This window comes from Cryptomeria japonica, chromosome 8 (genome assembly GCF_030272615.1).
Source record: "Cryptomeria japonica chromosome 8, Sugi_1.0, whole genome shotgun sequence".
Classification (NCBI taxonomy): domain Eukaryota; kingdom Viridiplantae; phylum Streptophyta; class Pinopsida; order Cupressales; family Cupressaceae; genus Cryptomeria; species Cryptomeria japonica.
This window is the reverse complement of record NC_081412.1, coordinates 721086142-721111566: the sequence shown is the minus strand read 5'-3', so window position 1 is coordinate 721111566 and position 25425 is coordinate 721086142. Positions and strand designations below refer to the sequence as shown.

At 38.1% G+C, this 25425-nt stretch overlaps 1 protein-coding gene across 3 annotated transcripts in view; it reads left to right on the top strand.

Annotated features, from left to right (window-relative positions):
- Window positions 1-25425, top strand: part of LOC131074214 (folylpolyglutamate synthase) — a 334535-nt gene that overhangs the window by 239752 nt on the left and 69358 nt on the right. For all 3 annotated transcript variants that reach the window (XM_058010777.2, XM_058010776.2, XM_058010775.2), the window contains exons 6-10: window positions 1370-1453; window positions 2502-2558; window positions 2687-2747; window positions 23053-23099; window positions 23278-23355. In XM_058010777.2, coding sequence (XP_057866760.1) covers window positions 1370-1453; window positions 2502-2558; window positions 2687-2747; window positions 23053-23099; window positions 23278-23355 — 327 coding nt within the window. The remainder of the gene's footprint in view (window positions 1-1369; window positions 1454-2501; window positions 2559-2686; window positions 2748-23052; window positions 23100-23277; window positions 23356-25425) is intronic.

Here is a 25425-nt window from a genome sequence, read left to right as displayed (position 1 = left end):
AACAGTATTAAATAACTGTTATTTACTACTGTTATTTTAAAATAATAGTGTAAAATTGTTAATAATTTTTAACAGTAACACTATATTAAAAAATAACAGTCTTCAACTCTTAAGATCTTAAAAACGCAGTGTAAAATTAATTATCAGTGTTAAAGTTGCAGTATAATAAATTATTTAATGATAGAAAAAAAAAACCTTTTTTGAATCCAAATCCTGCCCTATCGCGCGAATTTTTACTGCCCTAGTCAGATGGAATTGGTGGATTTTTGCATCGCCATTGTGGAGGAATTGCATGAATATTTGCACCAGTCGTCGCTTTGCGAAAAAATGGCATGCAAAATAGGTTTTTCAACTTTTTTTGCTTTTGCGACATATATATATATATTTTTTTCATTTTTTACCGCCGCGTTTTAGGACGGGTAAATGCAATTTTCAGCGAGTAAAATGCGAAAAAAGCGCCGCGATTTTTTTTTAAACTCGGTGCCAAATTTTCCTGCGAGTGCCTCATGCCCGATTAGGGCTCACGAGTTTTGCAGAAACTCGCCGAGTTTTACATCGCAAATATATTAGGCCAACAAATCTTACTAATTATTCAATTATGTCCCTTGGTCCCAATGTTATAGATGGTTTTCAAGGTCCTTTGAATGTTTGATTTTCTTGTATTTTGGACTTCTTAATGGATATATGGATCCTTTTAGTCTAATCATGTTGTAACGATCCATTTTGAAGGCTATTTGAATAATACAAATTATAATAGTTAAATTTTCACTTTCTTGTGGCGGTAATATTTCTTAGAATCATTCTTTATACTTGGGAGGTTTGTGTTCAAAGGTATGCAAGAGTGTTACATTGGAGCAGCCTGAAACTTGGTTGGTAAAATGAGAGTGGCCCTCAAGAAATCTTCAGTGGAGCATTTGATGAATGTTCAAGTTTTATTTATTTACTTGATGATGTTGCCAATATAAATGGAACTGCCTTTGAAACAGCAGCAATGTGGGTACAGTTATGTTCAATATATTAATTTTGATATCTAATTGCTGTCAATCCTACTGCTTTTATAACAATTGCTGTGACCAAATATATGAAATACCATGTGTTAGAATGGAATATCTAGAGAGATATGTCGAGATATACTATTCGGTTAATGTTTATTTTGTTATATGTGTATGATTAGAATTAAAAGGAACTCTTAGCTAATCATTTATTCTGTTGTCACTTCATGCATTTCATTGATCTACTTGCCAATGTCAAATTTTTTGGTATATTATTTTTTTTTTTTTTGTAATTTTTATGCAATGTCTAGTTTTATCTTTGTTTATTTCATTATCGAAGCTAGGAACTTTACTATAGATCGATGCTCCTCATGCAGGATAACTGTACAAAGGATGTGCCCATGCCCAATTATTTCCGGTTACTCACTCTTGTGGCCTTTAAAATATTTGCTGCAGAGAAGGTGAGTAATTGTATTTGTTAGCTTGATTTCATTGTTTTACTGTAGTTATTTCCAAGGTTCACTTTGTCTAGTTGCAAAAGAATAATTTGATATTTGAACATTTAAATTGTGTTTGCATATATTGTCTTTGTCATCTGAGTGTTTTAGAACACTTGGTGCTGAGGAAGTGGATTAGCTCACCGAAATAAGTAAATGTCTCAAACAATTCCACTGTTATATATTCATTTTTTTTGGGAAAATTAAGAAAGAAATGATGGAACTAAGTGCTGTGCCATATATGATTTGTCTACACTAATTATATACGAGCCTCTTAATACTGCATGCTAACTGCTGGTATAAGTGGAACATTGTAGGCGGAAAAGGGTTTATTTCTTGCTGATCTGACTTGAGTATTATTTTCTGTTTGAAGTGAAAACTGTTTAAGAAGTAATTATGGGAAACGAAGCATTATTATGAAAAATTATAATGAAATGATAGATATGGAGCAACGTGATGAAAGGTTATATCAATTGGTTTTGATAAAAATATAAACATTTTAGATATTAATGTCATCAGTCTAATATGCAAAAGCTGTCTGTTTTACTGCTGTTATTTACAGTATCTGCATATATTTATATGCAGTCATATATTGTCTTATTATCATATTTGGAAAGAGCACCTAGACTCAATGTATGTTATAAAACATGTAAATGTCCATCAAAGGGAGGGGTTGAGAATTTTAAATCTTAAAGTTTCTTATTATTAAGAAGCCTTCTTGAACTATCTACCTAAAGTGTTTGCTGTGGGCTTTTTTGAATAAAATTGTATAATAAATTTTGTTGTTCCTGTAGATGAGTGAGAGCCAGTAATGGAAAACTGTAACGTATGAGAGGCAGTTCTGGAGTGCACTATTTTGTTTTCTAACTTTAATGTACTATTTTTGACTATAAGAGGAGATGCATTGTGAATGCCCATGATTTTCACAATATCATATTCATTTGAGATATTGAAGAACAATTGATAGTTGACTATAAATGTAAGAAAGCAAGTTGAATTTTAATACTTTCAGGTTGATGTTGCAATTTTGGAAGTAGGATTGGGAGGAAAGTACGATGCCACAAATGTGGTAAAATAAGCTTTCTATTTCTTTCACATTAATTTGGAAAATTTTGTATCTTTATAGTACCAGTAGCTACAACAGATGGCATCACAGATGAGTACAAAGAGTTCTAATAGGATATAAATTCTTGTCAGGTGAAGTCACCTGTTGTTTGTGGGATAGCTTCACTAGGATTTGATCACATGGAGATTCTAGGTATGGTCCATACCTTTCCTTTAACCATGAAACAGTGATAAAATGTGTATTTTACTGTGCAGGTGTGTGTTTTCATAGAAGGTGAACTTGTGTTGTAGGATAGAACAAACAAGTTGTAAACCATTCTCTACTCAATTTGCTATACACAAAATGAAACTGTAGGCACCAGCACTTGACATGGAATTCTTAAAATTCAACTTGTATTATATAAAAAATTAATTTGTTACATTCACAATTACAAGCAAACTGCCAAGGAAACAAGCAAAAATGCAAATTTTGTTTATAAATAATAAATATGCACAGACTACAATTTTATACTACAACAAAGAAGGAGAAAAATAACCAGCTCTTTGTCTATGAGCCCTTTTCCTTTTATGCAAAAAAAATCCCTCCATCTTTTAATTCCCATATCCACCTATGTAGAATTTTTGTAAGTAAATCTCCTCATATTTTGGCGTATCTTCCTCAATTAATTAAGAATATATCTCTCAAGATTATATGCAACATGTTCACTTGATCATGTAGGCACCTACCTGTTGTGCATTGCACACACTCCCTGTCGCCGAAAGGGTCCCCCTCTTTTTGTTTTTTAGCCTTCGTCCTGCTGAGTTTCGAATTTTGATTTTTGTCTGCCGTCCCTCTTGTTGGGATCCAGGAAGTGGTGAAGTAGTAACCTTTGCGGTCGTTGAAGAAAGGGCGTGTTTGGGTTTTTGAGTCGCATCGCCTGGGAGTTCCGCGCGGAGAGTCTCGCATCATTTTTGAATGCCCAAAATAAGTCCAAGGGAGATCTGGTCATAGCGTAAGCCTGGGAATCTGCTAGATGAAGTAAACGCCTAAGTTTCAAAACCTTGCGAAATATCCTTTTGACCCGATTTTTGCCAAATCTGAGGGCAACGTCAAAGTGAAAAGGTTTGCAAAAAGGCCTTATGGTCTGAAAAGACAAATTAAATAAGAGTTGGCAAAATCCCTCAGGAAGCCGATTTTCGCCATGAAGTAAGCGTCCAAGCTGAAACCTTCGCAAAAGTCGTCTTTAGGCCGAAAAATCGCCCAAGCATTGGAAAACGCAAACTTTAAAAAGTTTTTAAAATACCCCTTTAGGCCGATCTTTGCCGCCCAAGTGAAGCGTCTAAGTTGAAAGCCTTTCAAGTGTGCCTTAAAAGCCGATTTTTAGGAGCTAAATGTCAATTTCATAAAATACAAAACCTTTTCAAAGCACCTAAATTTGCCGATTTTCGGGGGTCAAAGATTAAATGTCAAATGTCTTAAAAGTTTGCAAAAGCTCCATATAGCCCGAATCTCTGCGCGCAAAGGCGAAATGTCAAAAAACTAAAAGTTGGCAAAGGAGCGATATAGCCCGAATTTCAGCATGCAAAGGCGAATTGTCAAAAAACTAAAAGTTGGCAAAGGAGCGATATAGCCTGAATTTCGGCGCACACAGGTAAAACGTTAGAAAATCTAAAAGTTTGCAAAATCGCCTTATGAGCTGAAATTCAGCGAATAGAGGCAAAACGTTAGAAAAATTGAAAGCTTGCAAAAGGGCCGAATTTCGGGGCCCAAGCTAAATGCAAAACTTAAAGAAACTTTTTTAAAATATCCGTATAGGCCGAAATTCGGCGCACAAAGGTAAAATGCGAAAATAGAGGAAAGTTTGAAAAAGAGGGTTAAAGGCTGAAGTTCGCGAGGTCAAGTGAAGCGTTTAAGTTTAAAACCTTTTGAAATTGCCCCCAGCCCGAATTTCGCGAGAAGTGTGAAAGTTCTTGAAGTGTTATAATAGTAAACCTTTCGAAATTGCCCCCAGCCCGAATTTTGCGAGAAGTGTTAAAGTTCTTGAAGTGTTATAATAGCGAACCTTTTGATTTCGCCCCCAAGCCGGTTTTCACCAAAATGTTGAAGCGTTAAGCCTTAACGTTTGCAAGAGGGCTCTTCACCCCGAAAGTTAGGTCGAATCGCTAAAAAATGAAGGCTTTTCTTAAACGCCTCTCTCAGCTAATAGAAAATCGCGCAAGGAGGAGAATCGTCAGCTACGCAATTTGCAAAAAACCTTCCTTTCCCCGAAAATTGCCAAAGATCAGGAAATCGCAAGGGGGGAAGTTAGGAGTTTTCATGATTTGAAATTTGCAAAAAACCCTCCAAGCACCGAAGTCGCGAAGTAGAGCCTAGGCGGTGTCTTAGGGTTTGCATGTGTTTCCTCCAGCTTGAAAATTGGGCAATTTGAAAATCACGTGAGTTGAAGGAAAGGAGCATTTTCAAAGTTTTTAGAACGACCCTGCAGGCCGAATTTGTGCAAAGCCTTTCTAACCTGAAGTTTGGGGAGATCGTAGGATTGACACCTTGTTTGCCAGGTAAGCTTGCTTTGTCTCCTTTGAAATCATTTAAAATAAATGCAAGATTGGTCAAATGTGTTTAAGTAGATAATATAAAATTAATCAAATGGTGAAATTTTGTAGACCGCATTTTTTCCTTTTGAAAGGCATCAAACAAAGCATTTAAAGCAGAGTCTGTCAAGAAAATTAACCCAGGAATGCAAATTTCAGACTTAGGAAATTTTGAACCTCATTTTTGAAAACTGAACTTAAGACTTTGAGTGCAACTTTAGCAATCATTGAACACCCAAGCCTTGAACCGCAACAAAGTAGCAAATTTTAAATGAAGAGCTTAATAACATTTCATTTCCAAATTAATCAGGCTCTTTTGCTGAAGCATCGTACTTTCTTCTAAATTTAGTTTTCCTCTGATCCTTATGTTCTAACGTCATCCTCTTTTTTGACTAACCTGTTTGTTTCCTTCATCTCGTCTCGTAATCCGCGTATGGTTGTGCAAGATAAATGCCTAAATTTGCGGTGGAATCCTGAAAGATGCCTGGTGCAGCCGGAACATCTCGGGTTTCTAAATCAGACCTTCCTCGCAAAGGCGAGAAGATGAAATACCAGTACCAGAGAGGAGGATTGAGGGAGTCAAAAGTCCAGAGCATATGGGAAAACATAGGCAATACTGACTTGGGCCACATAGACATTCAGGACTTCAGAGACCGGGTATATTCTCTTGACGCCTATGGCAAGCCTAGGCGGATGATGGAAAGTGGTATCGCCCAGGCAACAGGATTTCCCCCATCAATGTAGAATTATGAGCTAGTAGTTGAGGCTGCCCGACATTATCCGCCAGAGACCAGATTGGTAGTTCTAGAAAATATGGTGCTAGCTGACTTCACACCTGAGGCCATTGGCGAAGCATTTGACATCCCGTTCCCGAATAACCCCATTGTGACAACCATAGATGAAGCACAAGTTGCATATGACATGAACCTTGCTAAATGCAGGACATTGATAAACGAAGAATGGTATAAGGAGAGAAGGCCTCCGAGTATTAGAATCGGTAAAAAGACCCCCAGAAGTGACTTTCACAATGAGCATGGTGATATGGTCACCTTTCTCAGTCGGGTTATGGGACTCCCTCAATCTAACTTTTTTGAAGAGTGGATGTTCTACTTTACGGAGCAGGTCTTTGCCGGGAAATCCAAGTTCGACTGGACTTAGATCATCAGTGATAATATTCATACCCATTTGGTCGAACTTGAAGAGAAGAAGCACTTCACCATGACCTCTTACCTAGTTTATATGTTCGCCCGATACCAGCCACTGACAGGGTTAATCAAGAAGGGTGAAATCGGGAACGGGCCCAATCAGGTAAAGGTGTACGACTACTATCCTCAACTACATTACTTTGACATAGCTAAGAGGGAAAAGAACAACCCTGCTTATGCAATGGGTCAGTATGAGCGTGTCAATGACGCCTTCACAATGCACCAGTCAGGTTGACGCAGGGGGGACTGCACATAAGGCTCTCAGAGCAGGCTACCATTTTGGTACAAAAGTACAACGCTTGGTTTATTCAATTCCCTGGGTTCTATATTCGGATAGCCGGCTTTGAGGGAGCTTTGTTCCGACTTCCACGCTATCCAACAGACAAAGTAATTCTTATGGAAGTTGCAAGGCAAACACATCCAGCGAGCAGCCTACTCAGAAATAAGAAGCAGTCCGGATTCACCTTCCCTATGATTTTGGGTAACCTTGATGTGCATTTCAAGAATTTAGTGCAAGCCGATGAGTCACTTGCCGAGTTAGCATCTTATGGCCTATAGGAACATTTCCCAAGAAAATGCTTTGATCATGACAATTTGGCAAAAAGAGCCTATGGCAGGCGCTATAGAGCAAAGGAATCAATTGAGGGCTATTAGAAGAATTGTTTTGATGACTATGAGGTCCGACGGCGTGAATATTCAAGGTTAAGTGTGCAGCAGATGTGACTTTACGAATACCGTCAGGTCTCGGATCAAGTGACAGATTCTAACAATTGCTTACAGGTCCAAGATTTTGAGGCAGTAAAGTACCTCTTGCCGGGCATTGATTGGTCTCAGGATCCGATTACTGATTTTGAGGCAGTTATGGCAGCTCCAGGGAGGTACATCGATCATTGGTTACACCAGCAGATTGAGAGACTAACCCATGAGGGAATTCAATTCACATACCATATGATGGGTAGTCTCGATTTTCAATCCTCAGAGGATGAGGGAACCTCAAGTGCACCAAAGGAAGAGGTTGATAAACCCGAAAAGAGGAAGAAAGCCAGAGCTAATAGAGGGACTCGGACGTCAAAAAGGACTAGAAGGGAAAAGATCCCTATTAGAAGGCCAGAAGTCACTTCATCATCCAAGGACCCCAGTTCCGAGGATGATGTAGTTGAACTTGACTATATACCTGCTCCGCCCTCCCAGAGCAATGTTGATGCATTCGAGGCTAATAATCCTCCGACACAAAATGAGCTAAATGCAGATATGAGGATCATTGATTCTAGTGAAACTAGAAATCAAGTTGAGGAAGGAGAAATTTCGTCCAATCGAGAGGCTGATATACATGAACTCACCCAGGGGAGTCGGCATGAATTACAACTGCATAGTACCGGGAAAGATGACACCACCATCGAAGGAGAATGAAAGGGGGATGAGACCCACGAGACCGACAAAACTAAGGAGCAACCATCACATGGGGATACCTGACAGTTGTTCAGTGAGGTAGGGGAGAACTCAGCTATAAGTAAAGGGCTGGATACTGCATCTGCTCCTTCTATGACAGATCAATTGCAGATATGCAGTGAACTAGCTGAAACCTCTAAGGAGCAGAGTGGAAATTTGGCCATAACATCTGGGCAGATCATACCTCAAGACTGGTTAGTTGCTTGTGCACAGCGGAAGGCAGCCACCAAGCCACCTATCGACTTGGAAGATATTTTCTCTCGCATAGAGGAAACAAAGTCCAAAGGGAAGAAAAAGCCTAAGACCTGCTCCCGGATCACCAAGGATGAGTAGAGGAACCGCACCATCCAAATCGCTACCCCACCTGTCGATAAGCCAACAGATCAAATTGCATTGGCCAATTATAGCATTACAACTGTCCCGATAGGGCGAGCCACCAAAGAACAAGAAAGGGAGGAGTTCAATGACTCCGTGCAAAATATGCTCAGGCAACTCGACAAGATAACTACTGAGAGAAACATGTACCGAGTTCGTGCTAAGCAGGCCTAGGGGTACATTGATCACCTGCTGAAACCGTTGCATCATGCCCCCGGATCCCATGTTCCTCCATCAGCATTGGCACAAAGGACTACAACAGAGTTTGAAGGAGTATGGGATACCGCCAAGGCTGTCAAGGAATGGATTCGAGACATTAAGGAAAAGGGATAGCTGATCATTGAAGATGTAAAGGAAATGGGCCACCATCGAGAGACCATTTTGGTCAAATTGTTCGAGCTAAAGAGGGAATGTCTCAGGGTTCATCAGGTCGTTGCTACAACTCTTTCCCTCATGAGGGCTCTTTTCTGGACCCACGTGCAGATTCCCACATTGTCCGCTATCCTGGATCCCTATGACATCGACATCTTTGAAGAATGGTACTGGACCGCCACCATGAAGAGTGAAACAAAAGATACCATTAATAAAGAGCAGGCGGAATGCGAGGAAATCTTGAAAGACATGAGGGACCTTGGTGGAAGGATCCTCCGATGAATGGTTCTGGGCTGGAAAAATAGTTTGTCTGATGACCTAGTGCAGCCGGATTGGGAGTATAGATTGAGAATGGATAAGGTCTCATTCTCCACGGAGGACCTAGATTTTGCCAGTGGATTGCATTCAGACATTTTGTGTTTTGAAGCTCATCGGTCCGACTGGAAGGATGGGTTAAAGCATGTAGATCGTCATTTGGAGGGCATGCAATATAAAATACGCCATCCTCCTATGCCTCAGTTCATGGTGTTGTTCCAGCTATGCATCAGATTTCAAGACTATGTTCGGGCAGAACGTGCGGCATGTTGGGACCTCTGGAAGGAGTATTTGCACGCCAAGGATGAATTTCTAGAGAAAGGATCTACAACAGAAAAATAAAAAGTGCTTTCATAAAGTGCAGAATTCTTTTAAAATCTTAAAAAGCACTTTTTGGCCATAAAGTTCATTTCTAACTGCCAAATTAGTTGTAAATCTTGAGCTCCGTGCATTTGCACTTTTTGAGCTGCTTTTTGGTAGTTATTAATTGCCTTTTTGGGTAGTTATTATTTCTCCTTTGGTGGTTGTTGATATTTTGCCTCCTATTTATGGGCATGGGTACTATGTTGTATTGATGAATCTGGGCCACTTGTTTTGTTTTAATCTTTGCCATTCATCAAAATTTGAAGCTCTATTTAAAGGGGTTGGTTTTCCCTTATTTTTGTATGAAGTCTAAGATTGTTGTTGAAACTCTGGCGAAATTCATGCAGAATTAATGGAAATTAAAGTTGTCTCTTTTCTTTGTGAGTGCATGGTCTCCTTCTTCACCATTTAATATTCTTGTTATGCATTTTGTTTTCAGATAGTATTTTTAGGATAATATTTGATAGAAACCTTGGTGTTCATACCATTAAGGATTGGCTGATTGTCACTCCCCTTGCATGGTTAGTCTGAACCCATTTGTGTGCTTAGTTCGGTTGTTAAACATCAAATGAATGGATGTCAAGTTTTGCATTTATGTTTAGCAGCATGAAAATTTAGCTCCATTTGAAGATCGCAGTAGATTTTACAACATTGTGCTTTATTAGCTGATAATATTAAATCTGGTTTTTTGAGGTTTTTGTCTATCTTCCTGAATATGTTATCTTAGATAAATTAATTAGATATTCTCTATCTCTTTTTTCCCTTCCTTTTTCCCCTTTTTAATCAAAAAAAAACCATACAGTCAAGCTGAGATAGTATCAATCCAAGCAAAATCAAATGATATAGGACTGTTGAAATTTAGGGAACTCGCTCGAAACCGATTCCGTCTAACCTTAAGTCCCCTTTGTGTTCCCAGCAAATCACATCGACCATTGAGCTATCCTGCAGTCAAGACCTGATAATCGAAAGCTTGAGGTCGTCCCCATTGATCAAATTGAAATAGCATTAGGGATTTCCTTATCTCAAGAGAGGATAGGATACTTAGCGAGTACATTCTATTCTACATTGGCTAGATGGAGTCGTAGCAATGCGATTTTAAGCACGTCAACACTACCCTATAGAAGATGTGACATAATCTACAGGTCATTTGGCCACAAATGCATAGAAGACTGCCCCCTTCTCAAAATGCTTTGAACATGAGCTTGTTGAGACCCTCCTTGGTTTTGCAAAACTTTTGGATATGACCAAGTTTACCACAATCCTTTCAACATGATGTTGGGTAACAAAGCTATCCTTCTCACTATTCAAAGATACAGAAACTGAGATCAATTGCTCAAGAACTTCACAGATTTGAAAGAACACGATTTTGCCAAAATCATCAAAAGAAGCAACACTCACGATTTTGTAAAAAATACAAGAAAAACTTTTGCAAAAGAACACCGTTCATTGTAGAAACCTGTTGACGTGTATTTTGTACACTATCAAACACAGAATAAAATACCTAAAGGTACCTTATCCTCTCTTGAGTAAAGTTTCCGAATGCTGAAGATATCGCGAAAAGGATCAATCGGAGAAACTTCAAGGTTCTTGTATGTAGGGTCTCTACGTGTGGATAAGCTCCAGTGGTATGATGTGATTTGCTGGAATCACAAGGGGACTTACATTTGATGATTGAACTTCTGATCTGCTTTGCTGGAACACAGGCTCTTACTAGCTTAGATTTGAAAAAAAAGGAAAAAAGATGAGGGCGAAGAGAGGATCTAATCCTAATACTAAGAATGTAGGAGCAATGATTGATCTTCGATGAAACTCTAACTAGGTCTTGTTTTGACATCGCAGGACCATCTCCACAAGGCTAGTGCGATCTTCGAAGGGAAGCTTTATGATGTTCAAATCATCACTGCAGGGCATAGACACCATCAGGTTGATGCATATCAATGAAGAAGCGACAATTGAAGTTACGCTTAAGCTAAATGATTCCAGTTGACTACACAAGGCAAGTCTGCAATCAACAAACTGCTAGTAGTATGGATATGCGAATTTCACCATCAATCAAGCATATTTCTTCCACTCATCTAATAACATGAAATCAAATATGAGAAGTATAAAGACCATGCAAATTGTCAAATCGACCCATAAATTTCACCATTTCTTCAATGAAGTTACAAGTCTTTTACAACAACCTCTTGGCAACAATCTTTGCCTTCTCTCTCTACTCTACTCTAATTGCTATTCTAATCACCTTCTAACTACTCTCTATTCACTAACTAACTCTAACTCTCTCTAATTAGCCTTTACAAAATGAAATGCCAGGGCTTATATAGTGCCCTCAATACAATTCAATGGCTTAGATCCATTCGAGATCAATGGCCAAGATTCAACAATGAAAACCCTAATTAGGGTTTGTTACAACCATTACATAACATTTAATGCTTGACCAATGATAAAATTGTATTGCTTGGACACATGTCCTCTCTGGAAAAATCGACCAATGGATAGCCGGGGTAGGTACACCGGAGTTTGTGCCACCTTCCATGAGTTAGGTACATCGAATCTGGACATGCTGAGGTGGACCACACTGACTGGATGAGCGATGACTAGGATGCCACCTCATTTGACACTTGGAACTTGGTAGATATTCAACTTGATGTTGTTGAGAAGCTAGCTTTAATTAATTCTTCTGGAACTATCTGCTTCTTCAACGAACCCTTTGCTTTGACTTCTTGTGTCCTTGATTTGCAGGATGATGATGTACCTCACCTTGGAACGCTGGATTCGGGAAGTCGCCCTTGATGAAGTTAGTCCAAAGAAGGCCGTCCTTGTCGATGCTAGGCTGGATCGAAGAAGGTCGTCCTTGTCCTTGCTTGATCGTCCTTGATCTGGCTTGATTTTCCTTGAGAAGATCTCCATTTGATGCCTACACAACATTTCAAAATTAGAAACATGATTTTGCAATATATAACATAGATTAGATTAATTTTTAGGAAACTTCATAATAAATCCTTGAGTTATTATTTCCTAAAAAAAACGATTGAGCTATTACAATTCAAAATTCAAAATTCAAAATTTGAAGGCTATGACGATCAACAATCAAAATCAAAATAATAAATCCATATCGCCATACCTCACTTGAGAGTTAACTCTAGAATGCAAAACAAAGGAATTCGCCTAGGCACAAATCAAAATTTGATGGCTTCAACGTGATCTCTCTCCAAATGAACGTCCACTTTAGCAATTCGCCACCTTGGGGGAGGAGTCTTCAATGTCTTGAAGATAACAAATTCGCCTTACTTGAAACAAACACGCACTCCTCTTTGATGATAATTTCGCACCTTGTCTTCTCCAAAATCGCATATGAAAGAGGATAAAATGATGATTTGAAAATGAAATAAACACCTCCCTTTATAGGCGCTCACCTTCACATTGACCCTAGGCCGACTTTGGTGAATAAGGCAAATTTAAAATAAACTTAAAGGCCGACCTTTGTAAAATGAAACAAATTTTAAATCAAGCGCCCCATTTTATTTATAATTAATTAATTTAATGCCTATAATTTTAAATAAACTCGATTTTTAAAAGGCAAAAATTAATTAATAAAGACCCATGCGCTAATGTTAAATGCTAACTTTAATTGGATTTCAAATTTATCGATTTTTTCCTAGCATTTAATAAAATCTAAAGAATGTTTTAGCGCCAAATTTGGAAGAGGTAAGGACACAAACCTATCGCTCTGGTCCCTGACTAAGGGACAGGAGCGAATTTGATGTTTAGTCTTGATTCTCTTGCCTTTTATGTTCAAAACCTCCATCCTCACGTTGAGACTGGCATGTTTGCCAAAAAACTCGAGCTTGATCGTCTTGATTTGGTGGATGAATGCCCTCTAAGGTGGATATCGCCTTGGTCCCTTGGTGAGGGACAGGAGCGAACTTCATGCTCTGGCCAACATTTGCTATCTCTCAAGCTTTACTCCTTGTTCATCACCTTGCAAATGATATCCTTGATCTTGCGAACCTTGACTTGATGTGATCCTTTAGAAAGAATGATTGATTTTATGAATATCGCCCTGGTCCTTGACTGAAAGACAGGAGCGAACTTTCCTTTATGGTGCAAATCTTCCATCATATTGATATCAAATTGTCTTCAAGGTGCAGAATGATGTCCTTTATTCCTTCTTGAACATTTGAAACGAACGTGGCCTTCAAAGTTTAAGCATATTTGACTATTTCGCTCTGGTCCCTTGGAGAGGGACAGGAGCGAACTTCATTTTCTAGGCTCAATCACACTTTGCCCATGTTTAAAATTATCTTCAACAGACTTGTTGTGCCCCCTTTCACTCATCCTTGACATGTAATTCGCTTCATCTTGGCGAGAGATTTGTCTAAGGAAGAAATCGCTCTGGTCCCTGGGAGAGGGACAGGAGCGCCTAGGACAATATGGGCTTCACTTGGCGTTTTTGCAATCTTCAAATTATCTTCAACGGACTCGTTACGCCTCCTTTGCTTGCCTCAAACTTAACACTTACTCGATCTTCGCCCAAAACTTGTCTTATAGGGAAAATCGCTCTGGTCCCTGAGAGAGGGACGGGAGCTATCACTTAAATTCGCCCTGGTCCCTGGCAGAGGGACAGGAGCGATTTTGCTTCTAGGGTCAATTTTCCTCATGATTGTGCTTTCAAATTATATTCAACTGATAAAATGTATCTCCTTTGATCTTCTCAATTCGCGAAATCGTTCAAATCTTTCAAGGACAAGGCAATTTTGGATTTCAAGCTCTGGTCCTTCAGTGAGGGACAGGAGCGATTTTTGTCCTCCAGGCCCAAATGCTTCACTTTTCACCATGAAATGTCCTTGCTAGGGAAGATATCATCCTGCTTCATGCTATGAATAAAAGTTAATGTCCAAAAAAGGTCTAAAAATGTGCATATAAAGAAAATCGCTCTGGTCCTTCAGTGAGGGACAGGAGCGAATTTGACCTTCTAGGCAAAAACTTCATCATTTCATTGTTTTTGATCAAGTCTGGATGCTCTATCATGCTCATTTCGTCCTTCACCATGCTTTTGATGTCTCAATTCGTCCAAACAAGGTCAGGAATGGCTCAAATAAGTATTATCGCCCTGGTCCCTGACTGAGGGACAGGAGCGCTTCGCCTTGGTCCTCCTGGGAGGGACAGGAGCGAAATTCGCTCTGGATCCTCAGTGAAGGACAGGAGCGAAATTTGACTTTTCGAACTCTTTATCAGGATAACTTTTATGGAATATAACATTTAAGTATAAGTGATTATACTTTAAGTTATATTCCATATATACTTTCAGGATGTTTGAGAGTGGTTTCAGACCTCCAGGAGTTATATTGCAAAATCTAGTTTTTTGAGGTTTTTCAGTTTCCAAACTTAGTCAAATTTCAGGATCAGGGCATTCCAGACTTAGCCAAATTTCAGGATCAGGACCTCACTCAAACCGGACTTGCTTATCCATGTGATCCCCTGGGCGACACTCAAAATGCAAAGGCTTACTAACAAAACCCTAAAAGACCTAGAAAACAAACCCTAAAAAGCAAAAAAAAACAAGGGTCCCTATTTGCAATGGGGCGATGTGTGAAAACGTCACAACAAAACCCTAGGTGCAACCCAAAAGGAACTTGCAAGAAACCATAATTGTGTAAAAAATCATCAAATTCTTGATGTAATGCTGAAATCACACACGATTTTTTTAAAAAATTGGCAAAAACCTTCGTTTTGTAAAAAAAGGTATAATTCCATGACCATGAAAAAAATCATGCAGAACCCTCCTTGATTTTAATGGAAAAAATCATGCAAAACCCTTCCATGTTTTTTTGGAAAAAAAAAATAAAAAAACCCCAAAACAACAACACCTTTCATGATTTTTTGTGGAAAAAAATGAGAAAACCCTTCAAGAAATGGCTCAAAAAATCTTCAACAAATGCCTTGATTTTTTTTTAGAAAAAAATTGATTAGAAAACCCTTCTGAAAATTTCTCATGAAAAATTCAAGAAAAAACCACAATTTTATTTAAATCATTAAAACTTTTAGGTAACACCACCACAATTTTTCTTAAAAAATCGTAAAAACTTCTGAAAATAAATTCTAGGTAACCACAATTTCTTTTAAAATCCATCGAAAGATCTTTCTCCGCTTTAATACCATGAAATGATAATTAATTATTTGATAATTGCAAAAGGAGACTAAAGCTCCTTAAATGGAGATTACAAGAGGATCTCTCCATAACGGAAATGAATAACTAACTAAAGACAAAGACATGAAAGGAAGTTTCTAAATACTAACTAAATGACTAAGATGACCATTATATCAATATTATAATATTATTTTATTAAAAACTCGCCAAGACACCAAAACCAAATTTTTGTTCATGTCGAAACATATCTGATGCTGAAAGATGATGACTAATGCCGACACAAACACTTACTATAAATAGTGGTGTTCTTTGAGAGCTAAAGAGAATAGACGTAGAGAAACCTAGAAATTTCGGTGCTAGATGAGCACTTACTACAAATAACAATGTTCTCCAAGGACTAAGGAGAAAAAACCTAGAAAAACTCAGAAAGATCCCGAAAAATCGTGAACGCTACAAAGAATGTTGTCACCAACCTTCAAACACATGCTATGGAAAGCCAAGAATCTGTAACTAGAGCTCTCCAAGAACATTGGAACACTTTTCGCACACTTGGGAACTTAAGGAAAACCACAAAAACTGGTCAACGCTCGTAGAACAAGATGGTGTAAAAAAGGGGACATTATAGTCCTCTCTTTCCAAAGATTGCTTGTCCTCAAGCAACGTTAGCTCATAAACAAATTGATGCCAAATAAGTCTAGGAGGTTTGTAGCTCCATTTGTGCAAAACATTGTACTACTAGGCTCTTGCAAAAGTGATCTCCTGAAATCCTCCTATAAGAAGAGCAACTAAACATCGTAAAATCTCGGTCAACTAAACATTGTACCGCTTTTTCAGTGTCAACACCCCACACTCTAGCATAATGGTTGTCACTAAAAAGTAATCTGCTGTCCCAACCATAGGTGCAAGCTGAAAACAAGAAACAACCACTAATTGATGCTCAAACACCCTTCCAACATTGACCCTTGGTTAGCTGCAACTGATGAGCACACGGTTATACTAAGAGGGGGCAGGGTTCTAGAACTTATTTGGACTCATTAAGCATGGTTCTTGACATCTTTTGCACTGTCCTTTTTTTCTTTCCACAACTACATTTTGTTGTGGTGTTTTTGCAGTTGAGAAGTGTCTTCTAATCCCATGTTTTTGGTAGATTTGCAATGCATCAGTTTCATAAATTCTGATTCGGTTAATCCACAGAGTTACATTTTTTGCTTTTTTTCTGTGTTAGCATTATTTTCATATGCCTTCTTTCCTGCTGAATCTGTTGGTGAAGTTGATGGAATTTTATATCCATTTACTACTAATTGCCAAATGTCAAATCCTAGGGAACTTATATGAGCTTCCATCCCTAAGCTCCAAAATGCGTAATTTGTCCCATCAAACAATGGGGTCTTGTTGTAAGAATGTGTCTTTCTTGTCCATCCATGTGTGCTCTTTGGATCTACCTTCTAGTTTGTTAGACTCATTTGAAGGAGCTGGCTCTGATACCAGTTGATGAGCACACGGTTATACTGAGAGAGGTGGGGGGTTGAATTAGTATAACAATATTCTTTTAAACCTTCTAAAACTTATTTAATCTCTTTAAGATTTAATTTTAAGTTAGAACATATGAGAAATCAATGAGCAACATAAAAATGACAAAGTTTATGTGGAAACCCTTGCGGGAGAAAACCACAACAAAAATATTTCTTGTATTAATTTACTTGTTACAAATTTTGTAGAAACCAACCTACTAGAGGCACCAACCCCTCATTCACTTTATGAGCACCAACTCACTAGAGGCACCAACCCCTCATTCACTTCATGAGAACCAACTCACTAGAGGCACCAACCCCTCATTTAAATTAATTTTCACAAATTTGTTGTAACTCTCTTCTTCAATCTGCAATAATTCCTCTCTTGAATCTGCTATAAACTTATCATAAATCTGCCACAAAATGATCACAATCTCCTCTTGAATATCTGCTATAAACTCCTTATACTCTTCTAATTAAATCTGCAAATTATCTTCTCATCAATAGCTCCTCATCAATCTGGTGTATATGCCTGATTGTCTTTTCACTCACAACACATTCTTTCTCCTTCATTTCTAATCTCTATATATATCTTGTAAGTCATGTATTTCCCTTCCAAAAAGACATGCCTCTTAACAAATTGACATATCCCAAACTGGTCATATCTCTTCAAGAATAAATCCTTCTTTCTTTTAGTTAAGACAATCACACCTCTTGGATGAAATCATTTCTCTAACAAATCGCAGCTTGTTTGGACAAAATATTTCTTTTAAAAAACAAAATGCATCTCTTCATAATCACACCTCTTTATTAATTATGTCTTTCACTATAATGCATCGCTCCTTGGTCAACATATTGTTTAGATATGGATTATATCATCTCATCCTTTGTTGTCTTAATTATTGTTTCTTATTTATGAATCGGCCCGCCACATATTAAGACATATCATTAAATTGTCTATCATACGAACTAATCACTGTCCTCAGTTTTATGAAGTCGCCGTTATTACTGACTGTTTGCTGCATATACCAAGATCAAGATCGCTACACATATTACATCAATGACTTTGTTCAAACTTCAAACCAACATCAATGACAAACTTTTCAACAGCAAAACCTATTCCTTTTATGTGAAACCAAAAGCTGACCTTGTCAAGAGGCTGAATGGCTTGAAAATGTTTAGATCTGCAGCTGTTCAAGTCTGATTTTCAAACTCCATCACGTAGAAAGAACTGTCTCTGCAACATTCAAAAACGTTGGGCAAAATGAATTTCATGATCATTCCGTTGGCTGAAAATGCCTTCTCAAGAGTCACCAACTAAGAAGTGTACCAAATTTAGCTATAAATATCTTTCCAATCCACTTGTATGAACACAAATGGACACATAAGATGACTGTAAAGAGACATAACAACATCATTTCTTTCACCTTTTTGATCCACAGTCTCCCATTGTATGCCTCTCCCATCATATTTAATTCCCAACAACCCATTCATATGATCCTAGGTATAGATACTCATTCCCAAAGTGGGTCCACCATGTTGATGTCCATCAACCTCTAAGTCACCATAGTACTCCTCTCTTTGTGGTGAATCCACAAAGTCATCCATCATGCCATATTGATCCCATTCATCGTAACCCATCTTAGGAAGCAAACCATCAATAGGAACTTGTTCTTCCTCTAAATTGTCAACATTCATCTCGGGGTCCCTACATACCTTGTGTTTCTGTCAATGAGATAACAGGAAGTGATGTCTTCATGATGCAAGGGATGGTAGGACTATCATGGGATGTCATATCTCATATGTAGCTTGGTTCAGCAAACACCGTCTCATGCCTAGTTATGAAATCTAGTATATCAACAAGGTAATGCCTGCTAGTAACGACGTTCTCATAAGACTCATCAATTACCTTATGCATTTGCACCTTACCTTGTCCACCAATGTCTGCCATATTATAAGTTGCCAAAAAAAAATCAACTCATTTGGCTAATTTTATCAAAATTCAGCAATGTGAAACTAGGATAGTGTTGTGCGAATCACACACCCATCCCCGTCTTGGATAGGGACCCCCCGGTTTGTGCCTTTCTGTCTTTGCGGAAGAGGAAGGGGATTTGAAGGGTCAAGTGCCACTAAACCAAATTTGGCTTCTAGGGGCTGTTGTGACGTATTCACACATCGCCCCATAAATGGGACCCCTGCTTTTTGCTTTCTGGGGTTTGTTTTTCTAGTTTTTTTTTAGGTTTGGTCTATTAGCCTTTGCATGATGAGTGCTGTTAGGGGAGTCGCTGGGATGGCAAGCTCTGCTTGAGCCAGGGTGAGTCAATAGGGCCCCAGAATTAGGGTTTCTTTGAGAGTCTTCCTTAGGGCCTTGTTTTGCTCTTGTTGCTCATTGTGTCTTACTTGGTGAGTGAATATCATCCTTGAAGGTCTGAGTTAGGTCAAGTTGGTGAGTGATGGAGTCTGGAATGTCATCTTGATCTTCAAATGCCCTGAAATTTGGCTAAGTCTGGAATGTCCTGATCCTAAAATTTGACTAAGTCTGGAAAACTGAGGAATCCTCCAAAAACTAGAATTTGCAATATAACTCTTGGAGGTCCGAAACCACTCTCAAACATCCTGAAAGTATATATGGAATATAACTTAAAGTACAAGAAAGAAGAAAGATATAAGGAAATGTCACTTATACTTCGGCGAGATCTTGACAAACTCGCCCAAGTGCCCAAGCTCGCACTTCTTGAGGAAAAAGTTGCAAAAATGCCCAAAAGGTCCGAAATTGCAAAAAGTTGCCAAAATCGCCCAGAGGGCCGAATTTCGGACCCTAGGGCCAAATTCAAAATTTCCCAAAAGGTGCTTTAGGTCCGAAAATGCTTGGAAAGTTGCAAAAAGCCCCCAGAGGGCCGAATTTCACTTAAAGTCCTCCAATTTCAGACCCTGGGGCCGAAATTTAGAATGTGGAAAAGTTGCAAAAAGCCCCCAGAGGTCCGAATTTCACTTGTCCCCCAATTTCGGACCTTGGAGCTGAAATTCGAAAAATGATAAAATTGCAAAAACATCTAAACACTCCGAAATTTGCGAGAAGGGGCTAAAGGTCCGAAATTTACCTTTATTTTTCGAAAAGGTGGTTAAGGTCCGAAGTTTTTAAAAGAATTTGCAAAGCATGTTAAAAGTCCGAATTTCGTAGAAATTGTGGAAAGTGCCTTAGGGTCCGAAGTTTTCTTGAGTTGCGAAACATATGCTAGGGTCCGAAATACCTCTAGTTCGCCGAAAATGCCTTGAAACTCCAAATTTGCAAAGATGTTTAATGGTTTGAAATTTCTCCGATTTTCCAAAAGAGGGCTTAGGGTCCGAAGTTTTCTTTAGTGTTACAAAAAGTGTTCGATGGTCCGAAAATTACCCTTTGACTTGCAAAACTCCCTAGGCTCCGAAATATCTCCAATCGCAAAAGGCATTAAAATTCATCCAAAAACTCCGAAATCGCCAGGGACGCGAAAATCGTGAAGGACCTAATAAGCTCCGAAGTTCACGCAGGTCGGGCAAATGCGAAGTATAGGTTTTGGAAGGGCCTCCATATTCGCCAAAGGGTCCGAAGTTGGAAGATAAAACACAGTTGAAATTCCAAAGTCCCCTACTTCTCCGAAATTCACCAGAAAGGGCATGGGTGTTAGGATTTTAAAATTTGCAAGAGCTCTTCAAACCTCCAAAGTCGCGCTATAAGAAGTTTTCAAAACGCCATAAACCCGTTCAAAACGCCCAAGACTCCAAAGGTAAAATCACACAGAAGTAAATTGCCCAAACACCATCAAGACCAAGGATCATATTTCACATTTGAAGAGAAAGGAGAAGCATTTTCAAGATACATCTCACAAAGAGCTCCTCAAGCCAAGACGTCGTACTTAAATTTAATATTTGTTAAATTAATTAATTAATTTTTCAAATTAATCTAATAAAGTGAAATTGGTTGATTGATCGCAGGACATCATCGAAGAACCAGGAGAAGGCCTCAAACGCAAATCAAGGAAGGATCGCAATCCAAGGCCAAGCGCGAGAACAACCGAGCATTGGGAAGCATGCCACCAGACTACAAAGTTGAAGTCCACCACCGAGACCAAAGACCAAAGACCAAATAACACTCTGAATGTTGCAGGTCTATGCATTCTCAAGAAAGTGCACAACTGGATTTAAGTCCATAAATTTAGTTTTAAAACTGAAACGGCTTTATTGTAAACTACCTATGGGTCCCGCACAAGATATTTTTGTGGATGACTATTCCCAACCACCAAGAAGATTGGATAGACCTGAATTAAAGCCAAATAGTGGCAGGTAGTTGAGATAGTTGCTGGTTGGATAATTGAGAATTAATTCAGCATGGGTTAGAGCTGCCAGCTTCTGGAAGGCAGATCAGGACCCTTGGATGCAGTCCATCCTAGCCTTCGATTCAAAATTGTAATATCTATAAAAGGCAGAGGCCTTTCTTTTGTAAAGGGTTAGATGGTTAGATAGTTAGACTCTGTTGAGAGAGTTAGATTTTAGAGCTAGAATAGGTTAGATTTTAAGCAGTATCATAGAGATGCTGCAGAAATTGTTGTAATAGGCAGTTGAAATCAATATATAAACATTGATTTGGTGTTTATTGTCTTGTTTTCATCCTGTTTGCATGGTTTCTCTCAGCATTTTAGATAGATCTTTCTGTTTTGGGTGTGCAAGTATTTGATAGATTCAGGCTCATACCATTGAGGATATACTGATTGTGTATCTTTTTGTATGGTTAACCTGAGCTTTAATTGTGCTTAGTTCAATTGCAGGTGTTTGTCTGAGCTGCACCAGAATTGGGTGCTTAGCCATGCGTCTCCAATCTGAAAATCTTCCAAGTCCCTTTGAAGATTGCACCGTTCTTGCAAGGTTGTGAGCTATTTTGGCCAAGCAGGAATTGGTTATGTTGAATCCGTCTACCCACATACCCGTGTTGTTAGTTTTAGATCTCCTAAACCTTTCCTTTTGCTCTTTATTGCGTAATTCGAGAATCACAGCAGACTAGTTTGTTGCAAATTGAAAGTCCCCTTGTGTTTCCAGCAAAACCACATCAAACCACTGAGTAGTCCCGCAGTCAAGACCTGACAAAAGAAACCTTGAGGTGGTCCCCTTTGATCAAATATAAAAAATAGCATTAGGGACTTCCTTATCTCAAGAGAGGATAGGATACTCAGCTGGTTATTCTATTCTGCGTTGGCCGTATGGAGTTTGCAACAATGCGATTTCAGACACGTCAACAGATAGCAGCTGCAATAATGAATTATTCTAATGTGCATAGGAGATTTGAGCATGGAAATGATTGAAAACACTCCTTCAAAATCAGAAAATTCTTTATCACTAAACTCCAACCAATAAATTCTCCATTTTTGACTGAAATTTTTTGCCAATTGATCAGTATGCAAGCAACTAAAATCATGTGATGGCTGATTGAAAGGATGACAGCTGCACCAAATCTGAAATCTTGTCCCATAGACCTCCATCAATTAGTCCCTTTGTCATCACAAACATCCAATATGCCTAGCTGGTGAGCTTTTGCACAAATGCTCCACAATGACCTAGCTAAATCCATGATATTGCATAACATGATTTCATTGCATGTGTCATCTAGTGGTGGTGTCTTCAAGATGTTGAAGTCTTCATGCATCATAATATCCTATGTTCGTATGCATTCAAAATGAATGACATGTGGAGTGAATGGAGGTTATAATTTTCTTGATACGAACATCATTCTTTGGGCTGAACTTGACACGAATTTGACACCAGAAGTTTCTTGTCGCTTATGCAGTTCTCATGCTTGCCCAACAATAGAAATTGTGTATGTCATTATGTAACACACTATTTTTTTTTTATTAAGCAAAAGCATCTATTTGTTGTAACTGTCTTGAATTACCATCTTATATTGCATGGGATGTTACATTATTTGAGACAAATTTAATATAACTGACATACAAAATAAAATTTGCAAAAGAATAATAGCAATGGAATTACACATGCGTGGAAAATTGTGTTGATAAGTGATGTCTAATATAATCATATAAGTAATCTCATCTAACTTGTTATATTTTTGTTTTCCAGTAATATATTTTTCCATCCTTTTAGGTTGAACTTTTCTTATAGATAAAAGAAGTGGAATCAACTTATTCTTGCATTTGTAAACAGGGAATACACTTTCACAAATTGCCGGTGAGAAAGCGGGAATTTTTAAGGTGTGATTAATCAACTCAAAGCTACAAGGTTTAGATTTATTAAACTAGGTTTTGTCTCGTCATCTAATTATGGATTATGTAGTCTCATAGCTTAACCCTTAATCAAATATGCATTGTAAATAAGAATTTAACATCAACATATGTTAAATCTTTACTTAGGATCTCTTATGACATGCAGCCTGGAGTCCCAGCCATTACTGTACCTCAACCTGAAGAGGCAATGGAAGTTCTCAAGGATAAAGCTTCTGAAATATCGGTGAATTATTTTTCCTCTATTTTTAATTAGTGAATTTAGAATTTCATAACAAAATTTAACCTTGCATTTTCAACACTGTTTTGATGTTTTTAACATAAGAAATTATTGTAACTATCAAAATGCTTAGATCACATTCTAATCCACAATTACGTTTATTCTTCAAATTTAGGTTTTACAATAGAGAACTTTATCCTCCAAACAAATCCAGACTGCTTCCCTAATTACCTACATTATACAAGTGACCAACGGTGGATATCAAAATAATTTATTAACAATTGAATACAATCAGTCTAGCTTAGTTTTAGCGATAAATGTATGGAAGAATGCTATCAAAATTGTAGTGTGGATGTGTATAGCTTCATGTTGGATTAAAAGTTAATGCATTTTCACAGTGTGTGAATTGAAGGAGCCATTGGAGTAATTAGAAGTGGTAATTCTCTATCAGAAGTTCCGACCAGAATTGGATGCAAAAGAAAGTGTTGTCAATAAGATTTGCACCTTGCTAAACTTAGAGCTCAGCAATCTATTGAAAAATGGAAACACTCTTGGGCTTGTGGATTGCCCAAAACTTGGAGTGAATCTCCAGAGAAAGCTGGTTCTTTTTGGGACTATCACCTAAAACTGCTTCCTGATTGGGAGAAGGGAAGAAATGCTTGGAAATGAAACCTACTCTAGTGGGTGATTCACCAAATTGTTTTTCAGACTCTATACTTGGTATTTTAACACAATCTATCCCAAAAACAAGATTTCTTTCACACAACTCAAGGTCCACATGTTTATACATCATCGTTTCATAACAAGGTTAATATTTCAAACTTCATAGAAGGAAAAGGAGTTTTCGCAACTAAGAAATGATGAAAGACATAACACAAACTATAACCTGTATAAAACATGCTATTTCTGCATGAAGGTACTCTAGGAATAAAGACATATTAAAGGATTGGCATATGAATCACTAGAAAAACATCATTCATCCATGTTGCACACAAAATACAGATTAGAGAAGGTAAACACTTGCTTTATTAATCAAAAAGGTGCTTCCAACAGTTGAACATATCTAAATATGAGTTACAATACACAATAGGCAAGAAAGAACCTGTTTCAAGCTACAATACAAGCCTAGAGTAGCAAGAACTAACTTAAAATGAAGCCTAAGCTTGAGCTTTATAGCTGCAACAACTTGCTACAACAAAGGAACATATGCTGAGAAATAAAAGACAACAAGGACGTGTTACATTGATTTTGCTTGGTCAATCCTCCTTGGGCGTCCAAGTTGTTTATTGCTATTTTTTAGCCTTCAAATCAGCTCGAAAAAGTGATTTTTATGAAGAAAAGTCCTTCCCAACTGTTATCCTATTGAAAAGGCTCTTTAGTCAGCTCCTAGATGCTTGGAAATGCCTTGGAAAAAGTCTCAAACTGTCCCCTAAATTTTCTCAACTGTTTGAAGAAGTCTTCAACCTCCTAGATGCTCTCAACCACTTGAAGAAGTTTTCAAACTGTCCTAGACTCTCTCCTTAACTGTCGCAACCACCTTCCATGGTAATAGGGCATGTGTTTTCTTTGTTTTGAAGTTGAAAAAGTGTTAGGGTCGAATTAAACTAAAATAGGCCATTAAAGACCCCCAAAACTACTTCAAACTATGTCATTATAGCTCCAAACTGCTCCTTGAATGCATTGCTACCCACAAAAGACATTCTCACATGTCAAAATGACACCTAAGAGTCCTAAAACTGCTCATTTTCTCTGCATTTTATACATTGTTAGTTGTCTTCAAAGGACCCTTTTTGACAAGACTATAGCATTTAAAAACTTTATTTATATGTTGAGGCTCCCTTTTAGAAGAGGAATAACATGATTTATGGCCTTGAACATAAACCAAACACCTTATTAACCCTTACACTTGATATCATTTAAAATTTTGCAAATGCTAGGACCAAACTCAAGACTAATTGAACCTTGAAAACACAATGTTAAAGGCTATTTAGGCTGCAGGAAAAAATAGACTAACAGGAAGCATTTGTCGTATTTCATTTTTAAGAGCAAAAGTAAGATGAAAAATATGGCCAAGAC